The sequence below is a fragment of the Hyla sarda genome, chromosome 2 (genome assembly GCF_029499605.1).
Source record: "Hyla sarda isolate aHylSar1 chromosome 2, aHylSar1.hap1, whole genome shotgun sequence".
NCBI lineage: Eukaryota > Metazoa > Chordata > Amphibia > Anura > Hylidae > Hyla > Hyla sarda.
Genome location: NC_079190.1, coordinates 6,531,502 through 6,559,113, shown reverse-complemented (window position 1 = coordinate 6,559,113; position 27,612 = coordinate 6,531,502). Strand labels below are relative to the sequence as shown.

Below are 27,612 nucleotides of genomic sequence, written 5' to 3'. Positions count from 1 at the left end.
CACTAGCACGGTCCTCGCCAATCCCTCTCTGGCACAGAGGATCCACCTCCTACCAGCCGGGAGCGTGACAGTAGATCCGGCCATGGATTCCGCTGAAGTTCCTCTGCCACTTGTCGCCGACCTCCCCACACTGGTCGCCCAGCAAGCCCGACAGATTGCCCAACGAAATCACCAGCTGGCATACTTGACCACCGTGACACTGCAACTTCAGTCACAGATACAGCAGCTGCTGCCGCAGATACAGCAACTTCAGTCTCAGACACAGCAGCTGCAACAACCATCTCCTCCGCCGGCTCCTGCAACTCCTCCGCAGCAACCGGCCGCTCCTAACCCCTGCTTGTCCCTGCCGGACAAATTTGATGAGGACTCTAGACTCTGCCGTGGTCTCCTTTCTGGAAAGGCCTTGTCTGGGGCCACACCGCTCTGGGACCGCAATGATCCTGCCACAGCCACAGTCCAGTCCTTCTTCGCTGAGGTCCGTGGTGTCTTCGAGGAGCCTGCCCGAGCTTCTTCTGCCGAGACTGCCCTGCTGAACCTGGCCCAGGGTGTTTCTTCCGTTGGCGAGTACGCCATTCAGTTCCGTGCTCTTGCTTCCGAGTTGTCCTGGAATAGTGAGGCTCTCTGCGCGACCTTTAAAAAAGGCCTATCCAGCAACATTAAAGATGTTCTGGCCGCACGAGAGACTCCTGCTAACCTACATGAACTCATTCATCTTGCCACTCGCATTGACATGCGTTCTTCCGGATGGCGTCTGGAGCTCCGCCTGGATATGGACTTTGTTCGCACGAGGCGTTTTTTCTCCCCGGCTCCTCTCTCCTCTGGTCCTCTGCAATCCGTTCCTGTGCCTCCCGCCGTGGAGGCTATGCAAGTTGACCGGTCTCGCTTGACACCTCAAGAGAGGACACGACGCCGCATGGAGAATCTTTGCCTGTACTGTGCCAGTACCGAACACTTCCTGAAGGATTGTCCTATCCGTCCTCCCCGCCTGGAAAGACGTACGCTGACTCCGCACAAAGGTGACACAGTTCTTGATGTCAACTCTGCTTCTCCACGCCTTACTGTGCGGATATCTGCCTCTACCTTCTCCTTCTCTACTATGGCCTTCTTGGATTCCGGATCTGCAGGAAATTTTTTTTTGGCCTCTCTTATCAACAGGTTCAACATCCCTGTGACCAGTCTCGCCAGACCCCTCTACATCAATTGTGTTAACAATGAAAGATTGGACTGTGCCGTGCGTTACCGCACGGAACCCCTCCTAATGTGCATCGGACCTCATCACAAGAGAATTGAGTTTTTGATCCTCAGGTTCTTTGGACCCAGGAAGAGGGGGAGACCCAAGGGGGGGGGTACTGTTACGCCGAGCGCTCCGGGTCCCCGTTCCTCCCCGGAGCGCTCGCCTCATCCTCGTTGCTGCAGCGCCCCGGTCAGATCCACTGACCGGGTGCGCTGCGGTACCGCCTCCAGCCGGGATGCGATTCGCGATGCGGGTGGCGCCCGCTCGCGATGCGCACCCCGGCTCCCGTACCTGACTCGCTCTCCGTCGGTCCTGTCCCGGCGCGCGCGGCCCCGCTCCCTAGGGCGCGCGCGCGCCGGGTCTCTGCGATTTAAAGGGCCACTGCGCCGCTGATTGGCGCAGTGGTTCTAATTAGTGTGTTCACCTGTGCACTCCTTATATATACCTCACTTCCCCTGCACTCCCTCGCCGGATCTTGTTGCCCTTGTGCCTAGTGAAAGCGTTCCCTTGTTTGTTCCTAGCCTGTGTTCCAGACCTCCTGCCGTTGCCCCTGACTACGATCCTTGCTGCCTGCCCCGACCTTCTGCTACGTCCGACCTTGCCTTTGTCTACTCCCTTGTACCGCGCCTATCTTCAGCAGCCAGAGAGGTTGAGCCGTTGCTAGTGGATACGACCTGGTCACTACCGCCGCAGCAAGACCATCCCGCTTTGCGGCGGGCTCTGGTGAAAACCAGTAGTGACTTAGAACCGGTCCACTAGCACGGTCCTCGCCAATCCCTCTCTGGCACAGAGGATCCACCTCCTACCAGCTGGGAGCGTGACAGCTACTTATCTTTGTGTCATCAGCAAAAAGACCAAGACCATCGAGACCTTCTGTAATATCACTAATGAAGATATTAAACAATATTGGTCCCAGTACAGATCCCTGAGGTCCCCACTGGTGACAAGACCGCGCTCTGAATATTCTCCATTGACTACAACCCTCTGTTGTCTGTCACTCAGCCACTGCCTAATCCACTCAACAATATTGGAGTCCAAGCTCAATGACTGAAGTTTATTGATAAATCTTCTATGTGGGACAGTGTCAAAAGCCTTACTAAAATCTAGATATGCGATGTCTACTGCCCCTCCGCCATCTATTATTTTAGTCACCCAGTCAAAAAAATCAATCAGATTAGTTTGACATGATCTCCCTGAAGTAAACCCATGTTGTTTTCCATCTTACAATCCATGGGATTTTAGATGTTCCACAATCCTATACTTTAGTAGGGTTTCCATTAATTTCCCCACTATTGATGTCAGACTTACTGGCCTATAGTTGCTTGATTCCTCCCTACTACCTTTCTTGTGAATGGGCACAACATTTGCTAATTTCAAATCTTCCGGGACGGCTCCTGTTACCATTGATTGGTTAAATAAATCTGGGGTACTCCATTGAAAACCTTTTTTCTTTTAAACCAACTGGTGGCAGAAAGTTAAACATATTTGTAAATTACTTCTATTAAAAAATCTTAATCCTTCCTGTACTTATTAGCTGCTGAATACTACAGAGGAAATTATTTTCTTTTTGGAATGCTCTCTGATGACATCACGAGCACAGTGCTCTTTGCTGACATCATTATAATAATAACGCTTTACTTATTGTTGTCCTTAGTGGGATTTGAACCCAAGTCCCCAGCACTGCAAGGCAGCAGTGCTAACCACTGAGCCACCATGCTGCCCTTAGCATAAATCTGCTCTGCATGGTTTCTAAAATGGACAGAGATGTCAGCAGAGAGCACTGTGCTCGTGATGTCATCAGTGTTCCAAACAGAAAGGAATTTCCTCTGTAGCATTCAGCAGCTAATAAGTACTGGAAGGATTAAGATTGTTTAATAGAAGTAATTTACAAATATGTTCAACTTTCTGCCACCAGTTGATTTTAAAGAAAAAAGGTTTTCAACAGAGTACCCCTTTAACGGTTTTGCTAGCTCACCACTAAACTCTTTTAATAATTTTGGGTGTATCCCATCAGGCCCCTGTGATTTATTTGCCTTCACTTTAGAAAGCAAACGTAGATCCTCTTCCTCTGTAAAGACACATGCATCAAACGATTCCTTAGTTTTCCTCTCTAATGGAGGTCCTTTTCCTTCTTTTTCTTCTGTAAAAACTGAACAGAAGTCATCATTAAGGCAGTCGGCTCGCCCCTTATTCTCTTCTACATTCCTTCCTTCCTTTGTTTTTAATTTAGTTATTCCTTGTTTTAGTTTTCTTTTTTCATTTATATATCTGAAGAATGTCTTATCCCCTTTTTTCACAGACTGAGCTAGTTTTTCTTCTGCCTGTGTTTTAGAAGTTCTTATAACTTGCTTGGCCTCTTTCTGCCTAGTCTTGTAGATTTCTCTATCTTCATTGCTCTGGGTTGTTTTATAATTATTGTGGTTCTGCACTGTTGGGTCCTGCTGCTGTGCACAAATACGTTATTTTTCATCGGACTGTAGTGCATTTGTCTGCCCTCATACGTGCATAACACATACCTACATCAAAGCAGCCTACTATTCTGTATCTGTAACAAGTCTAGATACAGGGAAAGTCCTGACTCCTGGCAAAAGTACTCACCTGCTGGTGTTTTTAAAAATTACTTATTTTTTCAGCGTATTGTTGCGCACATTATTGCCCTCATCAGTGCATACCGCATACGTACATCCAAGTAGTGTACCATTTTGTACCTGTTACTCGGTCAAGGGCCTACAAAGCGTGAAAGTCCAAACAATAGTATTCACCGGCTGGTGTTTTACAAAAATACGGATTTTTTTTCTGCGTATTGTTGCACGTATTACTGCCCTCATCAGTGCATACCGCATACGTACATCCAAGTATTGTACCATTTTGTACCTTTTAATCTGTCAAGGGCCTACATACTGTGAAAGTCCAAACAATAGTATTCACCAGCTTGTGTTTTACAAAAATTACAGAGTTTTTAAGCTCATTGTAGCGCATTTTTCTGCCCTCATCAGTGCATACCGCATACGTACATCCAAGTAGTATACCATTTTGTACCTTTTAATCTGTCAAGGGCCTACATACTGTGAAAGTCCAAACAAAAGTACTCACTGGCTGGTGTTTTACAAAAATACAGATTTTTTTCTGCGTATTGTTGTGCATTTTTCGGCCCTCATCAGTGCATACCACATACGTACATCCAAGTAGTATACCATATTGTACCTGTTAATCTGTAAAGGGCCTACATACTGTGAAAGTCCAAACAATAGTACTCACAAACAATAGTACTTACAAAAATACTGATTTTTTCTGCGTATTGTTGCGCATTTTTCTGCCCTCATCAGTGCATACCGCATACGTACATCTAATTAGTGTACCATTTTGTACCTGTTAATCTGTCAAGGGCCTACATACTGTGTGTTACGCCGAGCGCTCCGGGTCCCCGCTCCTCCCCGGAGCGCTCGCTTCACCTCCTCCGCTGCAGCGCCCCGGTCACGTCCTCTGACCCGGGGCGCTGCGATCCTGCTGCTAGCCGGGATGCGATTCGCGATGCGGGTAGCGCCCGCTCGCGATGCGCACCCCGGCTCTCCTACCTGACTCGCTCCCCGTCTGTTCTGTCCCGGCGCGCGCGGCCCCGCTCCCTAGGGCGCGCGCGCGCCGGGTCTCTGCGATTTAAAGGGCCACTGCGCCGCTGATTGGCGCAGTGGTTCCAATTAGAGTTATCACCTGTGCACTCCCTATATTACCTCACTTCCCTTGCACTCCCTTGCCGGATCTTGTTGCCTTAGTGCCAGTGAAAGCGTTCCTTGTGTGTCCCTTGCCAGTGTTTCCAGACCTTCTGCCGTTGCCCCTGACTACGATCCTTGCTGCCTGCCCCGACCTTCTGCTACGTCCGACCTTGCTTCTGCCTACTCCCTTGTACCGCGCCTATCTTCAGCAGCCAGAGAGGTGAGCCGTTGCTAGTGGATACGACCTGGTCACTACCGCCGCAGCAAGACCATCCCGCTTTGCGGCGGGCTCTGGTGAAAACCAGTAGTGGCTTAGAACCGGTCCACTAGCACGGTCCACGCCAATCCCTCTCTGGCACAGAGGGTCCACTACCTGCCAGCCGGCATCGTGACAGTAGATCCGGCCATGGATCCCGCTGAAGTTCCTCTGCCAGTTGTCGCTGACCTCACCACGGTGGTCGCCCAGCAGTCACAACAGATTGCGCAACAAGGCCAACAGCTGTCTCAACTGACCGTTATGCTACAACAGTTGCTACCACAGCTTCAGCAGTCATCTCCTCCGCCAGCTCCTGCACCTCCTCCGCAGCGAGTGGCCGCTCCTGGGATACGCTTATCCTTGCCGGATAAGTTTGATGGGGACTCTAAGTTTTGCCGTGGCTTCCTTTCCCAATGTTCCCTGCATCTGGAGATGATGTCGGACCTGTTTCCCACTGAAAGGTCTAAGGTGGCTTTCGTAGTCAGTCTTCTGTCCGGAAAAGCCCTGTCATGGGCCACACCGCTCTGGGACCGCAATGACCCCGTCACTGCCTCAGTACACTCCTTCTTCTCGGAAATCCGAAGTGTCTTTGAGGAACCTGCCCGAGCCTCTTCTGCTGAGACTGCCCTGTTGAACCTGGTCCAGGGTAATTCTTCCGTTGGCGAGTATGCCGTACAATTCCGTACACTTGCTTCAGAATTGTCCTGGAATAATGAGGCCCTCTGCGCGACCTTCAAAAAAGGCCTATCCAGCAACATTAAAGATGTTCTGGCCGCACGAGAAATTCCTGCTAATCTACATGAACTTATTCACCTAGCCACTCGCATTGACATGCGTTTTTCTGAAAGGCGTCAGGAACTCCGCCAAGATATGGACTCTGTTCGCACGAGGCGTTTCGTCTCCTCGGCTCCTCTCTCCTCTGGTCCCCTGCAATCTGTTCCTGTGCCTCCCGCCGTGGAGGCTATGCAGGTCGACCGGTCTCGCCTGACACCTCAAGAGAGGACACGACGCCGTATGGAGAACCTCTGCCTGTACTGTGCTAGTACCGAACACTTCCTGAGGGATTGTCCTATCCGTCCTCCCCGCCTGGAAAGACGTACGCTGACTCCGCACAAAGGTGAGACAGTCCTTGATGTCTACTCCGCTTCTCCACGTCTTACTGTGCCTGTGCGGATGTCTGCTTCTGCCTTCTCCTTCTCTACAGTGGCCTTCTTGGACTCTGGTTCTGCAGGAAATTTTATTTTGGCCTCTCTCGTCAACAGGTTCAACATCCCAGTGACCAGTCTCGCCAGACCCCTCTACATCAATTGTGTAAATAATGAAAGATTGGACTGTACCATACGTTTCCGCACGGAGCCCCTTCTTATGAGCATCGGATCTCATCATGAGAGGATTGAACTTTTGGTCCTCCCCAATTGCACCTCGGAGATTCTCCTTGGACTTCCCTGGCTTCAACTTCATTCCCCAACCCTGGATTGGTCCACTGGGGAGATCAAGAGTTGGGGGTCCTCTTGTTCCAAGAACTGTCTAAAACCGGTTCCCAGTAACCCTTGCCGTAACTCTGTGGTTCCTCCAGTAACCGGTCTCCCCAAGGCCTATATGGACTTCGCGGATGTTTTCTGCAAAAAACAAGCTGAGACTCTACCTCCTCACAGGCCTTATGATTGCCCTATCGACCTCCTCCCGGGTACTACTCCACCCCGGGGCAGAATTTATCCTCTCTCTGCCCCAGAGACTCTTGCCATGTCCGAATACGTCCAGGAGAATCTAAAAAGGGGCTTTATCCGTAAATCCTCCTCTCCTGCCGGAGCCGGATTTTTCTTTGTCTCCAAAAAAGATGGCTCCCTACGTCCTTGCATTGACTACCGCGGTCTTAATAAAATCACGGTTAAGAACCGCTACCCCTTACCCCTCATCTCTGAACTCTTTGATCGCCTCCAAGGTGCCCACATCTTCACTAAATTGGACTTAAGAGGCGCCTATAACCTCATCCGCATCAGAGAGGGGGACGAGTGGAAAACGGCATTTAACACCAGAGATGGACACTTTGAGTATCTGGTCATGCCCTTTGGACTGTGCAATGCCCCTGCCGTCTTCCAAGACTTTGTCAATGAAATTTTTCGTGATCTATTATACTCCTGTGTTGTGGTATATCTGGACGATATCCTAATTTTTTCTGCCAATCTAGAGGAACACCGCCGGCATGTCCGTATGGTTCTTCAGAGACTTCGTGACAACCAACTCTATGCCAAAATTGAGAAATGTCTGTTTGAATGCCAATCTCTTCCTTTTCTAGGATATTTGGTCTCTGGCCAGGGACTACAGATGGATCCAGACAAACTCTCTGCCGTCTTAAATTGGCCACGCCCCTCCGGACTCCGTGCTATCCAACGCTTTTTGGGGTTCGCCAATTATTACAGGCAATTTATTCCACATTTTTCTACCATTGTGGCTCCTATCGTGGCTTTAACCAAGAAAAATGCTGATCCCAAGTCCTGGCCTCCTCAAGCAGAAGACTCCTTTAAACAACTCAAGTCTGCCTTTTCTTCGGCTCCCGTGCTCTCCAGACCTGACCCTTCCAAACCCTTCCTATTGGAGGTTGATGCCTCCTCAGTAGGAGCTGGAGCTGTTCTTCTACAAAAAAATCCTTCCGGGCATGCTGTCACTTGTGGTTTTTTCTCTAGGACCTTCTCTCCAGCGGAGAGGAACTACTCCATCGGGGATCGAGAACTTCTAGCCATTAAATTAGCACTTGAGGAATGGAGGCATCTGCTGGAGGGATCAAGATTTCCTGTTATTATCTACACCGACCACAAGAACCTCTCCTACCTCCAGTCGGCCCAACGGCTGAATCCTCGCCAGGCCCGGTGGTCTCTGTTCTTTGCCCGATTTAATTTTGAGATTCACTTTCGTCCTGCCGATAAGAACATTAGAGCCGATGCTCTCTCTCGTTCCTCGGATGCCTCAGAAGTTGATCTCCCTCCGCAACACATCATTCCACCTGACTGCCTGATCTCCACTTCTCCTGCCTCCATCAGACAGACTCCTCCAGGAAAGACCTTTGTTTCTCCACGCCAACGCCTCGGAATCCTCAAATGGGGTCACTCCTCCCATCTCGCAGGTCATGCGGGCATCAAGAAATCTGTGCAACTCATCTCCCGCTTCTATTGGTGGCCAACTCTGGAGACGGATGTTGGGGACTTTGTGCGAGCCTGCACTATCTGTGCCCGGGATAAGACTCCTCGCCAGAAGCCCGCTGGTTTTCTTCATCCTCTGCCTGTCCCCGAACAGCCTTGGTCTCTGATTGGTATGGATTTTATTACTGATTTACCCCCTTCCCGTGGCAACACCGTTATTTGGGTGGTCGTTGATCGATTCTCCAAAATGGCACATTTCATTCCTCTTCCTGGTCTTCCTTCTGCGCCTCAGTTGGCTAAACAATTTTTTGTACACATTTTTCGTCTTCACGGGTTGCCTACGCAGATTGTCTCGGATAGAGGGGTCCAATTCGTGTCTAAATTCTGGAGAGCTCTCTGTAAACAACTCAAGATTAAATTAAATTTTTCCTCTGCATATCATCCCCAGTCCAATGGACAAGTAGAAAGAATTAACCAGATCCTGGGTGATTATTTGCGACATTTTGTTTCCTCCCGCCAGGATGACTGGGCAGATCTCCTTCCATGGGCCGAATTCTCGTATAACTTCAGGGTCTCTGAATCTTCCTCCAAATCCCCATTTTTCGTGGTGTACGGCCGTCACCCTCTTCCCCCCCTCCCTACCCCCTTGCCCTCTGGTCTGCCCGCTGTGGATGAAATTTCTCGTGACCTTTCCATTATATGGAGAGAGACCCAAAATTCTCTCTTACAGGCTTCTTCACGCATGAAGAGGTTCGCGGATAAGAAAAGAAGAGCTCCCCCCGTTTTTTCCCCTGGAGACAAGGTATGGCTCTCCGCTAAATATGTCCGCTTCCGTGTCCCTAGCTACAAGTTGGGACCACGCTATCTTGGTCCTTTCAAAATTCTGTGTCAAATTAATCCTGTCTCTTATAAACTTCTTCTTCCTCCTTCTCTTCGTATCCCTAATGCCTTTCACGTCTCTCTTCTCAAACCACTCATCCTCAACCGTTTTTCTCCCAAATCTGTTCCTCCCACTCCTGTTTCCGGCTCCTCGGACGTCTTCTCGGTCAAGGAGATTTTGGCTGCCAAAAAGGTCAGAGGAAAAAATTTTTTTTTAGTAGACTGGGAGGGTTGTGGTCCTGAAGAGAGATCCTGGGAACCTGAGGACAACATCCTTGACAAAAGTCTGCTCCTCAGGTTCTCAGGCTCCAAGAAGAGGGGGAGACCCAAGGGGGGGGGTACTGTTACGCCGAGCGCTCCGGGTCCCCGCTCCTCCCCGGAGCGCTCGCTTCACCTCCTCCGCTGCAGCGCCCCGGTCACGTCCTCTGACCCGGGGCGCTGCGATCCTGCTGCTAGCCGGGATGCGATTCGCGATGCGGGTAGCGCCCGCTCGCGATGCGCACCCCGGCTCTCCTACCTGACTCGCTCCCCGTCTGTTCTGTCCCGGCGCGCGCGGCCCCGCTCCCTAGGGCGCGCGCGCGCCGGGTCTCTGCGATTTAAAGGGCCACTGCGCCGCTGATTGGCGCAGTGGTTCCAATTAGAGTTATCACCTGTGCACTCCCTATATTACCTCACTTCCCTTGCACTCCCTTGCCGGATCTTGTTGCCTTAGTGCCAGTGAAAGCGTTCCTTGTGTGTCCCTTGCCAGTGTTTCCAGACCTTCTGCCGTTGCCCCTGACTACGATCCTTGCTGCCTGCCCCGACCTTCTGCTACGTCCGACCTTGCTTCTGCCTACTCCCTTGTACCGCGCCTATCTTCAGCAGCCAGAGAGGTGAGCCGTTGCTAGTGGATACGACCTGGTCACTACCGCCGCAGCAAGACCATCCCGCTTTGCGGCGGGCTCTGGTGAAAACCAGTAGTGGCTTAGAACCGGTCCACTAGCACGGTCCACGCCAATCCCTCTCTGGCACAGAGGGTCCACTACCTGCCAGCCGGCATCGTGACACTGTGAAAGGACAGCCGTAAGTAATCACCTGCTGCTGTTCTAGACAAATACTGTTTAAAGAGTAGTGTAGCATATTGTAATACCCTCATAAACGCACTAAGTATGTCAGGCAGAGAAGTGCCAGGACGTGCACAGAGGAGTGGCAGAGGCCTAAATACGTCAGGCAGAGGTGGAAGCAGACTAGAGGCGAATGGCAGCAGGAGTCGCAGCGAGAGGCCTGAGCACCCGTTATCAGCCAGCGGTCGTGTCTCGACCAGCAACCCATCTGCCGTCATCGATTGGTTAACACAGTCATCCACTTCATCATAAGTGACATCTGGTACCCCCAGTAAACAGTCGGTGGGTTCCTCAGACACAATCCTCAGTTGGCATGGCCCGGGAGCAGTCCCTGTCATCTCATTGCCTTTGTCCTATGCTGTTCCCTCTCCTAGAGAAGTATCTTATACTGTGGGTTCAGCTCCACTATGCACTGAGGACAATCTAATAGTGGAAAGTCAGCAGCTACTGCCCAGCCAAGAAGGGGAGGAGACATGCGCCGCTTCCTCTGCTAGGCGGCCAAGTAGTGATGCGGAGAGTGACGTGGGAGGCGGTGTTGCCAGGGTTCAGGGTCCTGAAGCAGACACTGTTGGGGAACCTGAGGAGGACATCAGTGACGTGCACACACCTGTTGATGATGATGAAGCCGATCGCAATTGGGAGCCGGATGCAGAAGGGGCTTCATCATCATTAGGAGAAGAGAGTTGCAGGTTGCCCTTGAGGCAGCTAGGCGGTAGCACGGTTGGCAGTCAGCATGGTGGCAGGAGTGGAAATTCTGGAGCCAAACGTGCAAGGGGGAGACCACCTGCTTTGCGGCAGCCTACCTTTCCGGGAGTTAGTGGAACAGGGGTTCCTGGAGACGGCTCCAGTAGCAGTCAATTAGTGTGGACTGTAGATGGGAAAATCAGCTACTCTGCGGTGTGGAAGTTTTTCATCAGGCATCCGGAGGAGGTTCACGTAGCCACATGGAAGATATGTCGGCAGAAGGTGAAGCATGGCCCGGGTCCCAATGTCGGCACCATGGCCCTGCGTCAACACATGCTTCACCACCATGAAGCGGCATGGGAGAACCGTGGCTCTGATGTAGTGGTCCAGCCTGCTTAATCACCAAGTGGCCATCCGCTCAGCCGAATGGAGCTGTGTGCCAAACCCTCCTTCTGTCGCTCCAGATGCTCCTGCTTCTCCTGCTTTTAGTCAGCCATGTCCAAGAGACAACAGTATGCGCCCACTCATCCAATGGCACAGAAGTTGAATGTGCTCCTGTCCAAGTTGCTGGTGCTGCAGTCCCTCCCTTTTCAAGTGGTGGACTCTGCACCTTTCATAGAATTGATGGCTTGTGCCGAGCCGAGGTGGAGAGTCCCAAGCCGTCATTTCTTTGCAAAGAAGGCAGTACCAGCCCTGCATAAGTTTGTACAAGAGAAGGTGGGCCAGTCCTTGAGCCTGTCGGTGTGTTCAAAAGTGCACGGCAGCACCGACGTGTGGAGCTTTAACTACGGACAGGGACAATACTTGTCTTTTACGGCCCACTGGGAAAATGTGGTCCCTGCACAGCCACAACAGCAACTTGGACAGGTCACACCGCTTCCTCCTCCACGCTCTCGCTCTCAGGCAGTTGGTGCTGTGACAGTGTGCGACTCCGCCTCCTCATCCTCCACCATGTCCTCGGCCTCCACTACACATAGAAATCTTGGTTGCCCTTCATCGTACCATGTGTGTAGGGCACGGTGGTGTCAAGATGTTCTTCACATGGTTTGCCTTGGCGAACGGAGTCACAGGGGTGGAACTGCTAAAATTCATTTGTCAAGAAATCTGATTATGGCTTACTCCATGAAATCTGGAAATGGGAACCATGGTAACAAACAGCGGGAAGAACATCGTGTCTGCACTGCCACAAGGAAGTGTGAAACATGCGCCCTGCATGGCACACGTGTTGATTCTGGTTGTCAAGCACTTCCTGAAGTCTTCACCGCATTTGCAAAACATCCTGACAATGGCAAGGAAACTGTGCATGCACTTCAGCCACTCGTACACCACAAAGCACACCCTCCTTGAGCTGCAGTGTCAGAACGGTATCCCACAACATAGTCTTATTGGTGAGGTTTCCCCACATTGGAATTCCACCCTCCATATGTTGGACAGACTATACGAACAAAGAAAAGCCATCACCGATTTCTTGATGATCCAAGCAGATAGGAGTACTCCCCTGTGAAACTTCAATGTGAACCAGTGGCAGCTCATACGTTACACCTGCCGTTTGCTACTACAGAGAGATCCTATGTAGTCAGTTGGCCGATGCCTATCAGCGACACGGTCCATCCACTCGCAGGTCTGACTCGGGGGGCCCTCTGCGCTCACCTTCCACTGCCATGGCTGCTGGGGAGGGGAGGGGTGGCAGGAGCAGTATCAGCTCAATCAGCAGCAGCCTAAGTCTACAGTCGCTGATGAGTAACTTTCTTCACCCGCATAGTGAAGCAACTCATCAGCAGCAGGTAGACATGGAGCAGGACCTGAACCAGCAGGGGGTGGCATACCTTGACATGGCCATACCAACAACCATTGAAGATCCGCTGGACTTCTGGGCAGCCAAACTTGATTTATGGCCGCAATTAGCAGAGTTTGCCCTGGAAAAGCTTTCCTGCCCGGCCAGTAGTGTGCCATCAGAGCGGGTGTTTAGTGCGGCCGGGGCCATAGTCACCCCAAGGCGAACTCGTCTGTCCACGAAAAATGTGGAGAGACTGACGTTTGTCAAGATGAATCAGGGATGGATCAGCCAGGATTTCCAGCCACCAATGCCAGATGCCTCAGAGTAGATTGACCATGTTGCTACACCAACACTTCCCAATTATCTTTGGTTATGAAACCCTCTTTGGTTATCAATTAGGGTTATGAAACCCTCTTGGGTACTGCGAATGCCTGCTCCTGACTCATCCTGTGTCTCTTTCAGGAACTACTTGCCTCACTGATGCTTCTGGCCTTGTGCCTTTAATTTTTGGATGTTTAGCAGTAGCTAAATACATGCTTAATGCAAATTTCAACATTGATCTTGATCTTGCAATGTAAAGGAGTTATGAAACCCTTGGGTGTACTGCTGATGCCTGCTCCTGTGTCTTTCAGGAATTACTTGGCTTACTGATGCTTCTGGGCTTGGGCCTTAAATTTTTGGACGGTAGCACTACCTAACATGAATCTTCAATAGAGATTTCAAAGTTCACCTTTTAATTTTAGGGATTGTGAACCCATCTTGTGTACTCATGCTGCTTCCTGCTCCACACTGTCTGCCTGTTGGTCCTGTGACAGTGTGCGACTCTGCCTCCACATCCTCCAATGTGTCCTAAGCCTCCACTGCCCGGACAAGTCTCAATGGCCCTTCAGCATACCATGTGTGCAGGGCACGGCGGTGTCACGCTGTTCTTCATATGGTTTGCCTTGGCGAAAAGTGTTGGAAACAATGGCCGGTCAGGACAATGGAGATGTTGCGCCTACATCACACGGCCACATGAGCCCTGTGGGGGCTTGTTAGATTTGGCCCTTCGTACCCACACGCTGGGGTCTGGGACACTCAAAGTTTGATTTAAATTTCAAATAAAAAAATCTGATATTTCAATGGTCTTCTCATGCATCAACCAACTCCAGGCTGTGTCATTTAGGCAATATATGGTTTACTGATGGCGCTGCTGGGCCTGGGTCTGGGAATTTCAAATTTTCTCATAGGTAACACCCGCTATCCAAAATCTTTTTCAAAAATTTCAAAAATATTTGTGTTTTTTGCGGGGGATTGTGAAGCCCTGGTGTGTACTCATGCATCAGCCAACTCCAGACTGTGTCATTCAGGTAATATATGGTTTACTGATGGCGCTGCCGGGCCTGGGTCTGGGAATTTCAAATTTTCTCATAGGTAGCACCCACTATCCAAAATCTTCTTCAAAAATTTCAAACATTTTTTTGTTTTTTGGGGGGGATTGTGAAGCCCTGGTGTGTACTAATGCATCAGCCAACTCCAGGCTGTGTCATTCAGGCAATATATGGGTTACTGATGCCACTGTTTGGCCTGGGTCTGGGAATTTCAAATTTTCTCATAGGTAGCACCCGCTATCCAAAATCTTCAGTTTAAATTTCTTAATTCATCTTTTAATCTTAGGGATTGTGAAGGCCTAAATTTTGTAAAATGAAAAACTAAAATCAGAAAATAGAAACCAATTAGAAAAAAGAACATGGTTCAGTATCTGACATCAGTATAAAGGGGTACTCCGCTGCTCAGCATTTGGAACAAACTGTTCTGAACGCTGGAGCTGGCGCCGGGAGCTCGTGACGTCGCTCAACACTAATTATTTGGCCTAGTTTGCCCTCCCCATAGAGTTGTTATGAATAGTTCATAGGGATCTACTCTATAAGATCACCACTGATCATCTGACTCCAGGAACAAAACATTTTGCTCTCGGATATTTGATGTTTTTTAGATGTTTTTGACCATTATCCATAAACGAGCCCTGTCCACCTAGAATGATGGGAAGATAAGATCCTAGAGCTGCAGAGGTGATATTATGGGATGTGCAGTCAGTGTTCTGGTTGTGACACCTGAGATCCCCGGTGACTTAATAAACTCTCATTAGTAAGAAGCAACATCCCGGTGACGGTCATGAGGGACCAGGACTACGGCGTATACACATACTGTATATATAGAGGGCTGCCGACGGTGAGGCGTTCACCACGGATGTCGGATCATGACCACAACCCTTACAGTTCTCCTCCTTATTCGTAAGTAACACCCAGGATCAGTAGGACAGATTTGGAGTTTTATTTCTGTATTATTTTGTTTATTTCAAGGGGTTCATCTATACACAACATGTAGAGGTCCCTTAAAGGGGTACTCCACTGGAAAAAAAAATGTTTTAAATCAACTGGTGTTGTAAATGAACAACAACTGATTTGTAAATGAACAACAAAAAGAAACGTAGGTGCACTCACCGCAAAGTTGAGACGGTCACATCTGGGTATCCGGTGTCGGGTAACCGGGTCACGGCATACGGCGCTGGTTACTTGTGGCGCTCTGAGCGCCACAAGTAACCAGCGCCGAATGCCGTGACCCGGCTACCCGACACCGGATACCCAGATGTGACAGTCTCGACTTTGCGGTGAGTGCACCTACGTTTCTTTTTGTTGTTCTATTTGATACTTCATATCTGTGTACGTGCACCCCGCAGGAGACTTTTTGGAAAATCGCCGCGTTCCCTGCTGTAGACGTCACTCGGTGATATAGTTCTCCATGTGTGCTCTCCCTATACTTCTACCTTAGATTTGTAAATGACTTCTATTAAAAAAATCTTAATCCTTCCAGTACGTATCAGCTGCTGTTATGATCCACAGGAAGTTCTTTTCTTTTTTTAATTTCTTTTCTGTCTGACCACAGTGCTCTCTGCTGACACCTCTGTCCATTTTAGGAACTGTCCAGAATAGGAGCAAATCCCCAGAGAAAACCTCTCCTGCTCTGGACAGTTACTAAATGGACAGAGGTGTCAGCAGAGAGCACTGTGGTCAGAGAGAAAAGAAATTCAAAAATAAAAAATAAAATGTCCTGTGATCATGCAGCAGCTGATATGTAGTGGAAGGATGAAGATTTTTTAATAGAAGTGATTTACAAATCTGTTTAACTTTCTGGCACCAGTTGATTAAAAAATTTTTTTTTTCCAGTGGAGTACCCCTTTAAATGATTTCATAATCTTCACTGTATTTGTACATTCAGGACATATCAATAAGATCTAAGAGGTTATCTGTAAATGATCCCATAAGATCAGGTAGTTCTGTGATGGTGGATTTCTTAACCTCTTTGGCTGCTATGGTGGGGTCTAGTATCCAAAATCTTTGGTAGGACTGAGATGGGGAATTCCTTTTGGTATCGATGAGATTGTAGAGATTTGTAGGTCTGAGATGGTGGATTTCTCTAACTCATTGATAGCTCTGAGATGGTGTTTTTTTTAATCTCTTTGGTGGCTCTGAGATGGTAGGTTTGTTTAACCCCTTAACGACGCAGGACGTATATTTACGTCCTGCGCCGCCTCCCGCGATATGAAGCGGGATCGCGCCGCGATCCCGCATCATAACGCGTGGGTCCCGGCGCTAATCAACGGCCGGGACCCGCGGCTAATACCACACATCGCCGATCGCGGCGATGTGCGGTATTAACCCTTTAGAAGCGGCGGTCAAAGCTGACCGCCGCTTCTAAAGTGAAACTGAAAGTATCCCGGCTGCTCAGTCGGGCTGTTCGGGACCGCCGCGGCGTCCCGAACAGCTGATCGGACACCGGGAGGGCTCTTACCTGCCTCCTCGGTGTCCGATCGACGAATGACTGCTCCGTGCCTGAGATCCAGGCAGGAGCAGTCAAGCGCCGATAATGCTGATCACAGGCATGTTAATACACGCCTGTGATCAGGATGAGACATCAGTGTGTGCAGTGTTATAGGTCCCTATGGGACCTATAACAATGCAAAAAAAAAGTAAAAAAAAAGTGTTAATAAAGGTCATTTAACCCCTTCCCTAATAAAAGTTTGAATCACCCCCCTTTTCCCATAAAAAAAATAAAACAGTGTAAAAAAAAAAAAAAATAAACATATGTGGTATCGCCACGTGCGTAAATGTCCAAACTATAAAAATATATCATTAATTAAGCCGTACGGTCAATGGCGTACGCGCAAAAAAATTCCAAACTCAAAAAAAGCGTATTTTGGTAACTTTTTACAACATTAAAAAATGAATAAAAAGTGATCAAAAAGTCAGATCAAAACAAAAATCATACCAATAAAAACTTCAGATCACGGCGCAAAAAATGAGTCCTCATACCGCCCCGTACGTGTAAAAATAAAAAAGTTATAGGGGTCAGAAGATGACATTTTTAAACGTATAAATTTTCCTGCATGTAGTTATGATTTTTTCCAGAAGTGCGACAAAATCAAACCTATATAAGTAGGGGATCATTTTAACTGTATGGACCTACAGAATAATGATAAGGTGTAATTTTTACCGAAATATGCACTGCGTAGAAACGGAAGCCCCCAAAAGTTACAAAATGGTGTTTTTTTTTTCGATTTTGTCGCACAATGATTTTTTTTTTCGTTTCGCCGTGCATTTTTGGGTAAAATGACTAATGTCACTGCAAAGTAGAATTGGCGACGCAAAAAATAAGCCATAATATGGATTTTTAGGTGGAAAATTGAAAGGGTTATGATTTTTAAAAGGTAAGGAGGAAAAAACGAAAGTGCAAAAACGGAAAAACCCTGAGTCCTTAAGGGGTTAAAGGGGTATTCCAGGAAAAAAAACATTTTTTTTCTTTCTTTCTTTTTTTAAATTTTTTTTTTTTTTTTTATATATATATATATATATCAACTGGCTCCAGAAAGTTATACAGATTTGTAAATGACTTCTATTAAAAAATCTTAATCCTTCCAATAATTATCAGCTGCTGAAGTTGAGTTGCTCTTTTCTGTCTGGCAACAGTGCTCTCTGCTGACATCTCTGCTTGTCTCGGGAACTGCACAGAGTAGGAGAGGTTTGCTATGGGGATTTGCTTCTCCTCTGGACAGTTCCCGAGACAGGTGTCATCAGAGAGCACTTAGACAGAAAAGAACAACTCAACTTCAGCAGCTCACAAGTACTGAAGGGATTAAGATTTTTTAATAGACGTAATTTACAAATCTGTTTAACTTTCTGGAGCCAATTTTTTCCTGGATAACCCCTTTAATTTATTGACAGCTCTTAGATGGTGAGGTATTCTAAATCTTTGGTAGCTCTGAGAGTATGGGTCTCTTTATCTCTTTGGTAGCTTCGAGATGGTGGATGTCTTTAACTTATTGATAGATTTGAGATGGTGGGGTATTTTAAATCTTTGGTAGCTCTGAGATGGTGGGTTTCTTTAACTCTTTAATAGCTTTGATATGATGGATCATTCTTAAAGGGGTACTCCCCTGGAAAAGTTTTTTTTTAAATCCACTGGTGCCAGAAAGTTAATCAGATTTGTAAATTACTTCTATTTAAAAATCTCAATCCTTCCAGTACATATCAGCTGCTGTATGCTCCACAGGAAGTTCTTTTCTTTTTGAATTTCCTTTCTGTCTGACCTCAGTGCTCTCTGCTGACACCTCTGTCCATGTCAGGAACTGTCAAGAGCAGGAGAGGTTTCCTATGGGGATTTGCTCCTACTCTGCACAGTTCCTAACATGGACAGAGGTGTCAGCAGAGAGCACTGTGGTCAGACTGGAAAAGAAATTCAAAAAGAAAAGAACTTTCTCCTGAACAAACATCAGCTGATAAGTACTGGAAGGATTAAGATTTTTAAATAGAAGTAATTTACAAGTCTGTTTAACTTTCTGTCACCAGTTGATTTAAACATTTTTTTTTCCCAGTGGAGTACCCCTTTAACCCCTTAAGGACCCAGCCAATTTTCACTGTAGGACCCAGCCATTTTTTGCACATTTGACCACTGTCACTTTAAACATTATTAACTCTGGGATGCCTTTATCTTTCATTCTGATTCTGAGATTGTTTTTTCGTGACATATTCTACTTTATGTTAGCAGTAAAATTTTGTTGATACTTGCATCATTTCTTGGTGAAAAATTAAAAATTTGATGAAAAAAATTAAAAATTTAGCTCTCTGCTTATAAGGAAAATGAATATTCCAAATAAATTATATATTGATTCACATATACAATATGTCTAATTTATGTTTGCATCATAAAGGGGACATGTTTTTACTTTTGGAAGACATCAGAGGGCTTCAAAGTTCAGCAGCAATTTTCCAATTTTTCACAACATATTTCAAAATCGAAATTCTTCAGGGACCAGTTCAGTTTTGAAGTGGATTTGAAGGGCCTTCATATTAGAAATACCCCACAAATGATCCCATTGTAAAAACTGCACCCCTCAAAGTATTCAAAATGAAATTCAAAAGGTTTGTTAACCCTTTAGGTGTTTCACAGGAATAGAAGCAAATTGAAGGAGAAAATTCAAAATCTTCATTTTTTACACTGGCATGTTCCTGTAGACCCAGTTATTGAATTTTTGAAAGGGGTAAAAGGAGAGAAATCTTCGTAAAATGTGTAGCCCAATTTCTCTTGAGTAAGAAAATACCTCATATGTCTATGTAAAGTGTTCGGCGGGCGCAGTAGAGGGCTCAGAAGGGAAGGAGCGACAATGGGATTTTGGAGAGTGAGTTTTTCTGAAATGGTTTTTGGGGGGCATGTCACATTTAGGAAGCCCCTATGGTGCCAGAGCAGAAAAAAAAAAAAAACACATGGCATACTATTTTGGAAACTACACCCCTCATGGGACGTAACAAGGGGTCCAGTGAGCCTTAACACCCCACAGGTGTTTGACGACTTTTCATTAAATTTGGATGTGTAAATTAAATTTCTTTACAAGAGTTAATAGGACAAAATGCCCCCCAAAATGTGTAACCCCATCTCTTCTGAGTATGGAAATACCCCATGTGTGGACGTCAAGTTCTCTGCTGGCGCACTACAATGCTCAGAAGAGAAGGAGCGCCATTGAGCTTTTGGAAAAAAAAAATTGTTTGGAATAGAAGTCAGGGGCCATGTGCGTTTACAAAGCCCCCCGTGGTGCCAGAACAGTGGACCCCCCCACATGTGACCCTGTTTTGGAAACTACACCCCTCACAGAATTTATTAAGGGGTGCAGTGAGTATATATACCCCACTTGTTTGACAGATCTTTGGAACAGTGGGCTGTGCAAATGAAAAATTACATTTTTCATTTTCACGAACCACTGTTCCAAAAATCTGTCAGACACCTGTGGGGCGTAAATGCTCACTGTACCCCTTATTACATTACGTGAGGGGTGTAGTTTCCAAAATGGGGTCACATGTGGGGGGGTCCATTGTTCTGGCCGTGACCTTCAATTCTGGACACATTTTCTCTTTGAAAGCCCAATGACGCTTCTTCTCTTCTGAGCATTGTAGTTCGCCCGCAGAGCACTTTACATCCACATACGGGGTATGTTCTTACTCAGAAAAATGGGGTTACAAATATTGGGGGGCTTTTTTCCTATTTTCCCTTGTGAAAATAAAAAATTTAGGGTAACACCAACATTTTAGTGACATTTTTTTTTTTTTTCATTTTTCCATCCAACTTTGAAGAATTTTCATTAAACACCTGTGGGGTGTTAAGGCTCGCTATACCCCTTGTTACGTTCCGTGAGGGATGTAGTTTCCAAAATGGGGTCACATGTGGGTATTTCTTTTTTTGCGTTTATGTCAGAACCGCTGTAAAATCAGCCACCCCTGTGCAAATCACCAATTTAGGCCTCAAATGTACATAGTGCGCTCTCACTCCTGAGCCTTGTTGTGCGCCCGCAGAGCATTTTACGCCCACATATGGGGTATTTCCGTACTCAGGAGAAATTGCGTTACAAATTTTGTCAAATTTTAACGCTTGTGAAAATAAAAAGTATGGGGCAACACCAGCATGTTAGTGTAAATTTTTTTATTTTTTTACACTAACAAGTTGGTGTAGCCTCCAACTTTTCCTTTTCATAAGGGGTAAAAGGAGAAAAAGCCCCCAAAAGTTGTAGTGCAATTTCTCCAGAGTACGGAAATACCCCATATGTGGCCCTAAACTGTTTCCTTGAAATACGACAGGGCTCCGAAGTGAGAGAGCTCCATGCGCATTTGAGGACTAAATTAGGGATTGCATAGGGGTGGACATAGGGGTATTCTACGCCAGTGATTCCCAAACAGGGTGCCTCCAGCTGTTGCTAAATTTCCAGCATGCCTGGACAGTCAGTGGCTGTCTGGAAATGCTGGGAGTTGTTGTTTTGCAACAGCTGGAGGCTCCATTTTGGAAACACTGCCATACAATAAGTTTTTCCTTTTTATTGGGGGGGACAGTGTAAGGGGGTGTATATGTAGTGTTTTACCCTTTATTATGTGTTAGTGTAGTGTTTTTTAGGGTACATTCGCACTGGTGGGTTACTGTGAGTTTCCCGCTAGGAGTTTGCGCTGCGGAGAAAAATTTGCCGCAGCCCAAACTTGAAGCAGGAAACTTACTGTAAACCTGTCCTTGTGAATGTACCCTGTACGTTCCCCCTGGGAGGGCAAAACTCCAGCTGTTTCAAAACTACAACTCCCAGCATGTACTGACAGACTGAGCATGCAGGGAGTTTTACTTTTGCAACAGCTGGAGGCACACTGGTTGGAAAACCTTCAATTAGGTTCTGTTACCTAACTCAGTTTTTTCCAACCAGTGTGCCTCCAGCTGTTGCAAAACTACAACTCCCAGCATGTACTGACAGACTGAGCATGCTGGGAGTTGTACTTTTGCAACAGCTGGAGCCACAGTGGTTGGAAAACCTTCAGTTAGGTTTTGTTACCTAACTCAGTTTTTTTTCCAACCAGGGTGCCTCCAGCTGTTGCAAAACTACAACTCCCAGCATGTACTGATTGCTGAAGGGAATGTAGTTATGCAATAGCTGGAGGTACACAACTACAACTCCCAGCATGCCGAGACAGCTGCTTGGGCATGCTGGGATTTGTAGTTTTGCAACATTTGGAGGGCTACAGTTTTAGAGAACACTGCAAAGTGATCTACAAACTGTGGTCCTCCAGCTGTTGCAAAACTACAAATCCCAGCATGCCCAGACAGAAAAAAGCTGTCTGGGCATGCTGGGAGTTGTAGTTTTGCAACATCTGGAGGGCTACAGTTAGAGACCACTGTATAGTGGTCTCAAACTTTACCCTCCAGATGTTGCTAGGCAACTCACCGGCTTCCGTACGATCCAGCCGCACGACATCGCCGCCCGCCGATCTCCGTCGCCCGCAGCCTCCGTCGCCCGCCTGGATGGGTAAGTGGATCTTCGGCGCCGGTCCCCGTCGTTTCCCCGTCCTGCCCCGCCTATTGTGGGTGGGCAGGATGGGGAAAACGAAAGTTAACCCCCCCGCCCCCGATCTACTATTGGTGGTCACGTCTAGACCACCAATAGCAGGGATAGGAGGGGTGGCACCGCTGCCACCTCACTCCTATCACTTCAGGGGGATCCTGGGTGTCTTAGACAACCACGATCCCCCTTACATTCCGGGTCACCGGGTCACTATAGACCCGTAATGACCCGGAATTGCGCAAATCGCAAGTGTGAATTCACTTGCATTTTGCCACGATCGCCGACATGGGGGGGTCTGATGACCCCCCTGGGCGTTTGCATGGTATGCCTGCCGAATGAGTTCAGCAGGCATCCCAGTCCGATCCCCACCCGGCGCACGGCGGGGACCGGAACTGCCCATGAAGTAACTGTACGTCATGGGTCCTTAAAGGGGTACTCCGGTGAAAACTTTTTTTCTTTTAAATCAACTGGTGGCAGAAAGTTAAACATATTTGTAAATTACTTCTATTAAAAAACGTAATCCTTACTGTCCCTCATAGACGTCTGACAGGTAAGTTAAGGTCTTTGGGTTTGGAAACTTTAGTTTGTAACTGGATTGAACACTGGCTCATGGATCGTACCCAGAGAGTGGTGGTCAATGATTCGTACTCTGATTGGTCCCCGGTTATTAGTGGTGTACCCCAAGGTTCTGTACTGGGCCCGCTGTTGTTTAATTTATTTATCAATGATATAGAGGATGGTATTAACAGCTCTGTTTCTATCTTTGCAGATGACACCAAGCTTTGTAGCACGTTACAGTCTATAGAGGATGTGTATATAGAGGGGGGCTGTGTATATAGAGGGGGGCTGTGTATATAGAGGGGGGCTCTGTATATAGAGGGGGGTACAGTATATAGAGGATGTGTATATAGAGGGGGGTACAGTCTATAGAGGATGTGTATATAGAGGGGGGTACAGTATATAGAGGATGTGTATATAGAGGGGGGCTGTGTATATAGAGGGGGGGGGGTACAGTCTATAGAGGATGTGTATAAGTTACAAGATGACTTGGATAGACTAAGTGTCTGGGCATCTACTTGGCAAATGAGGTTCAATGTGGATAAATGTAAAGTTATGCATCTGGGTACTAATAACCTGCATGCGTCGTATGTCTTAGGGGGGCTGTGTATATAGAGGGGGGGCTGTGTATATAGAGGGGGGGCTGTGTATATAGAGGGGGCTGTGTATACTAATAACCTGCATGCGTCGTATGTCTTAGGGGGGATTAAACTGGCAGAGTCACTGGTAGAGAATGATCTGGGTGACTTGTAGATCACAGACTACAGAATAGCACAATGTCAGGCTGCTGCTTCCAAAGCCGGCAGGATATTGTCATGTATCAAAAGAGGCATGGACTCAAGGGACAGGGACATAATACTCCCCCTTTATAAATCATTGGTACGGCCTCACCTGGAATATGCTGTTCAGTTTTGGGCACCTGTCCATAAAAGGGACACTGCAGAGTTGGAAAGGGTGCAGAGACGCGCGACTAAACTAATATGGGGCCTGGAACATCTTAGCTATGAGGAGCGATTAAAGGAGTTACAATTGTTTAGTCTTGAGAAGAGACGTTTAAGGGGGGATATGATAAACGTATATAAGTATATTAATGGCCCATACAAAAAATATGGAGAAAAACTGTTCCAGGTTAAACCCCCCCAAAGGACGAGGGGGCACTCCCTCCGTCTGGAGAAGAAAAAGTTTAGTCTCAAGGGGCGACACGCCTTCTTTACCGTGAGGACTGTGAACTTATGGAACGGTCTACCTCAGGAACTGGTCACAGCAGGAACAATTAACAGGTTTTAAACAGGATTAGATACATTTATGGAACAAAATAACATTAATGCTTATGAAGAAATATAAAATCCCATCCCTTCCCCAATATCGCGCCACACCCCTACCCCTTAATTCCCTGGTTGAACTTGATGGACATATGTCTTTTTTCGACCGTACTAACTATGTACTTATTAGCTGCTGAATACTACAGAGGAAATTCTTTTCTTTTTGGAATGCTCTCTGATGACATCACGAGCACAGTTCTCTCTGCTGACGTTATTATAATAATAAAAACGCTTTATTTATTGTTGTCCTTAGTGGGATTTGAACCCAAGTCCCCAGCACTGCTAACCACTGAGCCACCATGCTGCCCTTAGCATACATCTGCTATGCATGGTTGCTAAAATGAACAGAGATGTCAGCAGAGAGCACTGTGCTCGTGATATCATCAGTGTTCCAAAAAGAAAGGAATTTCCTCTGTAACATTCAGCAGCTAATACGTACAGGAAGGATTAAGATTTTTTAATAGAAGTAATTTACAAATATGTTTAACTTTCTGCCACCAGTTGATTTAAAAGAAAAAAGGTTTTCACCGGAGTACCCCTTTAAACGTGCTTGAAAAATTCTATGCTTCCCTTTATAAAACAAGAGATGTATCAACCCCGGGGGAAATTGATACAATTTTACAATCTGTCAACTTGCCAAAACTGTCTGAGGAGGACCGAATGAATTTAGATAGATCTTTAACCTCTTAAGGACCAGGCCCATTTTGGCCTTAAGGACCAGACCAATTTTATTTTTGCATTTTTGTTTTTTCCTCCTCGCCTTCTAAATATCATAACTCTCTTATATTTCCATCCACAGACCCACATGAGGGCTTGTTTTTTGCATCACCAATTGTACTTTGTAATGACATCACTTATTTTACCATAAAATGTACGGTGCAAGCAAACAAATATTATTTATGAGGGAAAATTGAAAAGAAAACAGCAATTTAGCAAATTTTGGAAGGTTTTGTTTTCACGCTGTACACTTTCCGGTAAAAATTACCTGTTTTCTTTATTCTGTGGGTCATTACGATTAAAATGATCCCCATGATTATATTCTTTTCTATAATTGTATCGCTTAAAAAAAATCTCAAACCATTTTAACAAAATTAGTATGTTTGAAATTGCCCTATTTTGACTACCTATAACTTTCTCATTTTTCCGTATATGGGGCGATATGAGGGCTAATTTTTTTGCGCCATAATCTGTAGTTTTTATCAGTATCACTTTGTTTAGGTTTTACTTTTTATTAATATTTAATAAAAAATTTTGGGAATAAAATGTGACAAAAAAGCAGCAATTTTGAACTTTTTAAAAATGTTTTACGTTTACGCCGTTCACCGTACGGGATGATTAACAATATATTTTAATAGTTCAGACTTTTACACACGCAGCGATACCAAATATGTGTATTAATTATTGTTTTTTACACTTTTTTGGGGGTAAAATGGGAAAAACTGATGTTTTACTTTTTTATTCGGGGAGGGGATTTTTCAAATTTTTTTACTTTTTTATTTTACATTTTTTTTCCTTTTTTTTTTTTTACACTTTTTATGTCCCCATAGGGGACTATTCATTGCAATCAGTTGATTGCTAATACTGTTCAGTGCTATGTATAGGACATAGCACTGATCAGTGTTATCGGAGATCTTCTGCTCTGGTCTGCTTGATCTCAGACCAGAGCAGGAGACCCCGGGAGACGGCCGGAGCCAGGTGAGGGGACCTCCGGCCGCCATGCTGGATGATCGGATCCCCGCGGTAGCGCAGCGGGCGATCCGATCATCCGTGCAAAGTACCGCAATGCCCCAGATGCCGTGATCTGTGTTGATCACGGCATCGGAGGGGTTAATGGCGGACATCCGCATGATCGCGGACATTCGCCATTACTGGCGGGTCCCTGGCTGCTAATAGCAGCCGGGCCCTGCCGGGCATGGTGCTCGCGATCATGTCGGCGCGTAAATGTACGTCATGGTGCGTTAAGTACCACGTCACCATGACGTACATTTACGTCCATTGTCGTTAAGGGGTTAAAGGGGTATTCCAGGAAAAAAAAAATTCTTATATCAACTGGCTCCAGAAAGTTAAACAGATTTGTAAATTACTTCTATTAAAAAATCTTAATCCTTCAAATAATTATCAGCTGCTGAAGTTGAGTTGTTCTTTTTTGTCTGGCAACAGTGCTCTCTGCTGACATCTCTGTTTGTCTCGGGAACTGCACAGAGTAGAAGAGGTTTGCTATGGGGATTTTCTTCTACTCTGGACAGTTCCCGAAACACGTGTCATCAGAGAGCACTTAGACAGAAAAGAACAACTCAACTTCAGCAGCTCATAAGTACTGACAGGATTAAGATTTTTTAATAGAAGTCATTTACAAATCTGTTTAACTTTCTGGAGCCAGTTGATATATATAAGATGTCAGATCCTGGGGACCCCCGGGATCTCGGCTGCAGGACCCACCTGTTGCGGCTTCCGGAAACGCTGGAGGCTTCGGCTCCCGACCATGGTGACGTGAGATCATGAGGTCACGACTCCGCCCCCGTGTGATGTCACACCCCGCCCCTCAATGCAAGTCTATGGGAGGGGGCGTGACAGCCGTCACGCCCCCTCCCATAGACTTGCATTGAGGGGGCATGACGTCACATGGGGGCGGAGTCGTGACGTCACAATCTCACATCACCGTGGTCTTGAGGCATTAGGATGAGAGACTCTGGTGCTGCCGGAAGCCCCAACAGGTGGGTCCTGCAGCCGAGATCCTGGGGGTCCCCAGCGGCAGGACCCCCACGATCTGACATCTTATCCCCTATCCTTTCGATAGGGGATAAGATATCTAGGGGCCGATTACCCCTTTAAGGACCCAGGGTATACCTGTACTAGACAAGGTTGCCCATTATCTCCTTTGTTATTCGCTATAGTCATGGAACCCATGGCGGCATAAATTCCATTATCTACTGAGGACTTCCGGAATGGAGCTTATGAAAATAAGATTACCCTGTAAGCAAATGATGCGTTACATTTTCGTAATCATATGGGGTCTTTCCTGATTAATGCTCTTTCTAGGTTTGGGACTCTTTCGGGCATCTGTATTAAAGGGGTACTCCAGTGGAAAACTTTTTTTTTTTTTTTAATAAACTGGAGACAGAAAGTTAAACAGATTTGTAAATTACAGAACAGCAGTAGCCAGCGATAAAAGTAACTTCACCTTTATTTTCATCCAGATTAAAAACATCGACATGGATTCATCTCAGACACAAAGACAATGGCATAAAACCCAGGATACGTCCAGCATGACGCGTTTCAGGTCATGTGACCTTTCATCAGATGCATGAGGGGTAGTGGGGAGATGGAAAGATATCCGAACATACAAAGTTGGTAAAATTCGTACGAATATGCATTTGTGACGAAACGAATTGCACATATCTACTAGCGGTCATGTACAGGACGTAAATGTACATCCTGGTGCAAGAAGTACCTCTGCACCAGGATGTACCTTTACGCCCGTGGTTGTTAAGGGGTTAAAGGGGTTATCCAGGAAAAAAAAACTTTTTTTTTATACATCAACTGGCTCCAGAA

At 46.7% G+C, this 27,612-nt stretch overlaps 1 protein-coding gene across 1 annotated transcript in view; it reads left to right on the top strand.

Annotated features, from left to right (window-relative positions):
* LOC130356484 (olfactory receptor 7A17-like) overlaps positions 1 to 27,368 on the top strand; it is a 44,869-nt gene extending 17,501 nt beyond the window's left edge. Inside the window, exon 3 of the mRNA XM_056558104.1 lies at positions 27,258 to 27,368. Coding sequence (XP_056414079.1) covers positions 27,258 to 27,368 — 111 coding nt within the window. The remainder of the gene's footprint in view (positions 1 to 27,257) is intronic.
* The last annotated feature ends 244 nt before the right edge of the window (positions 27,369 to 27,612 follow it).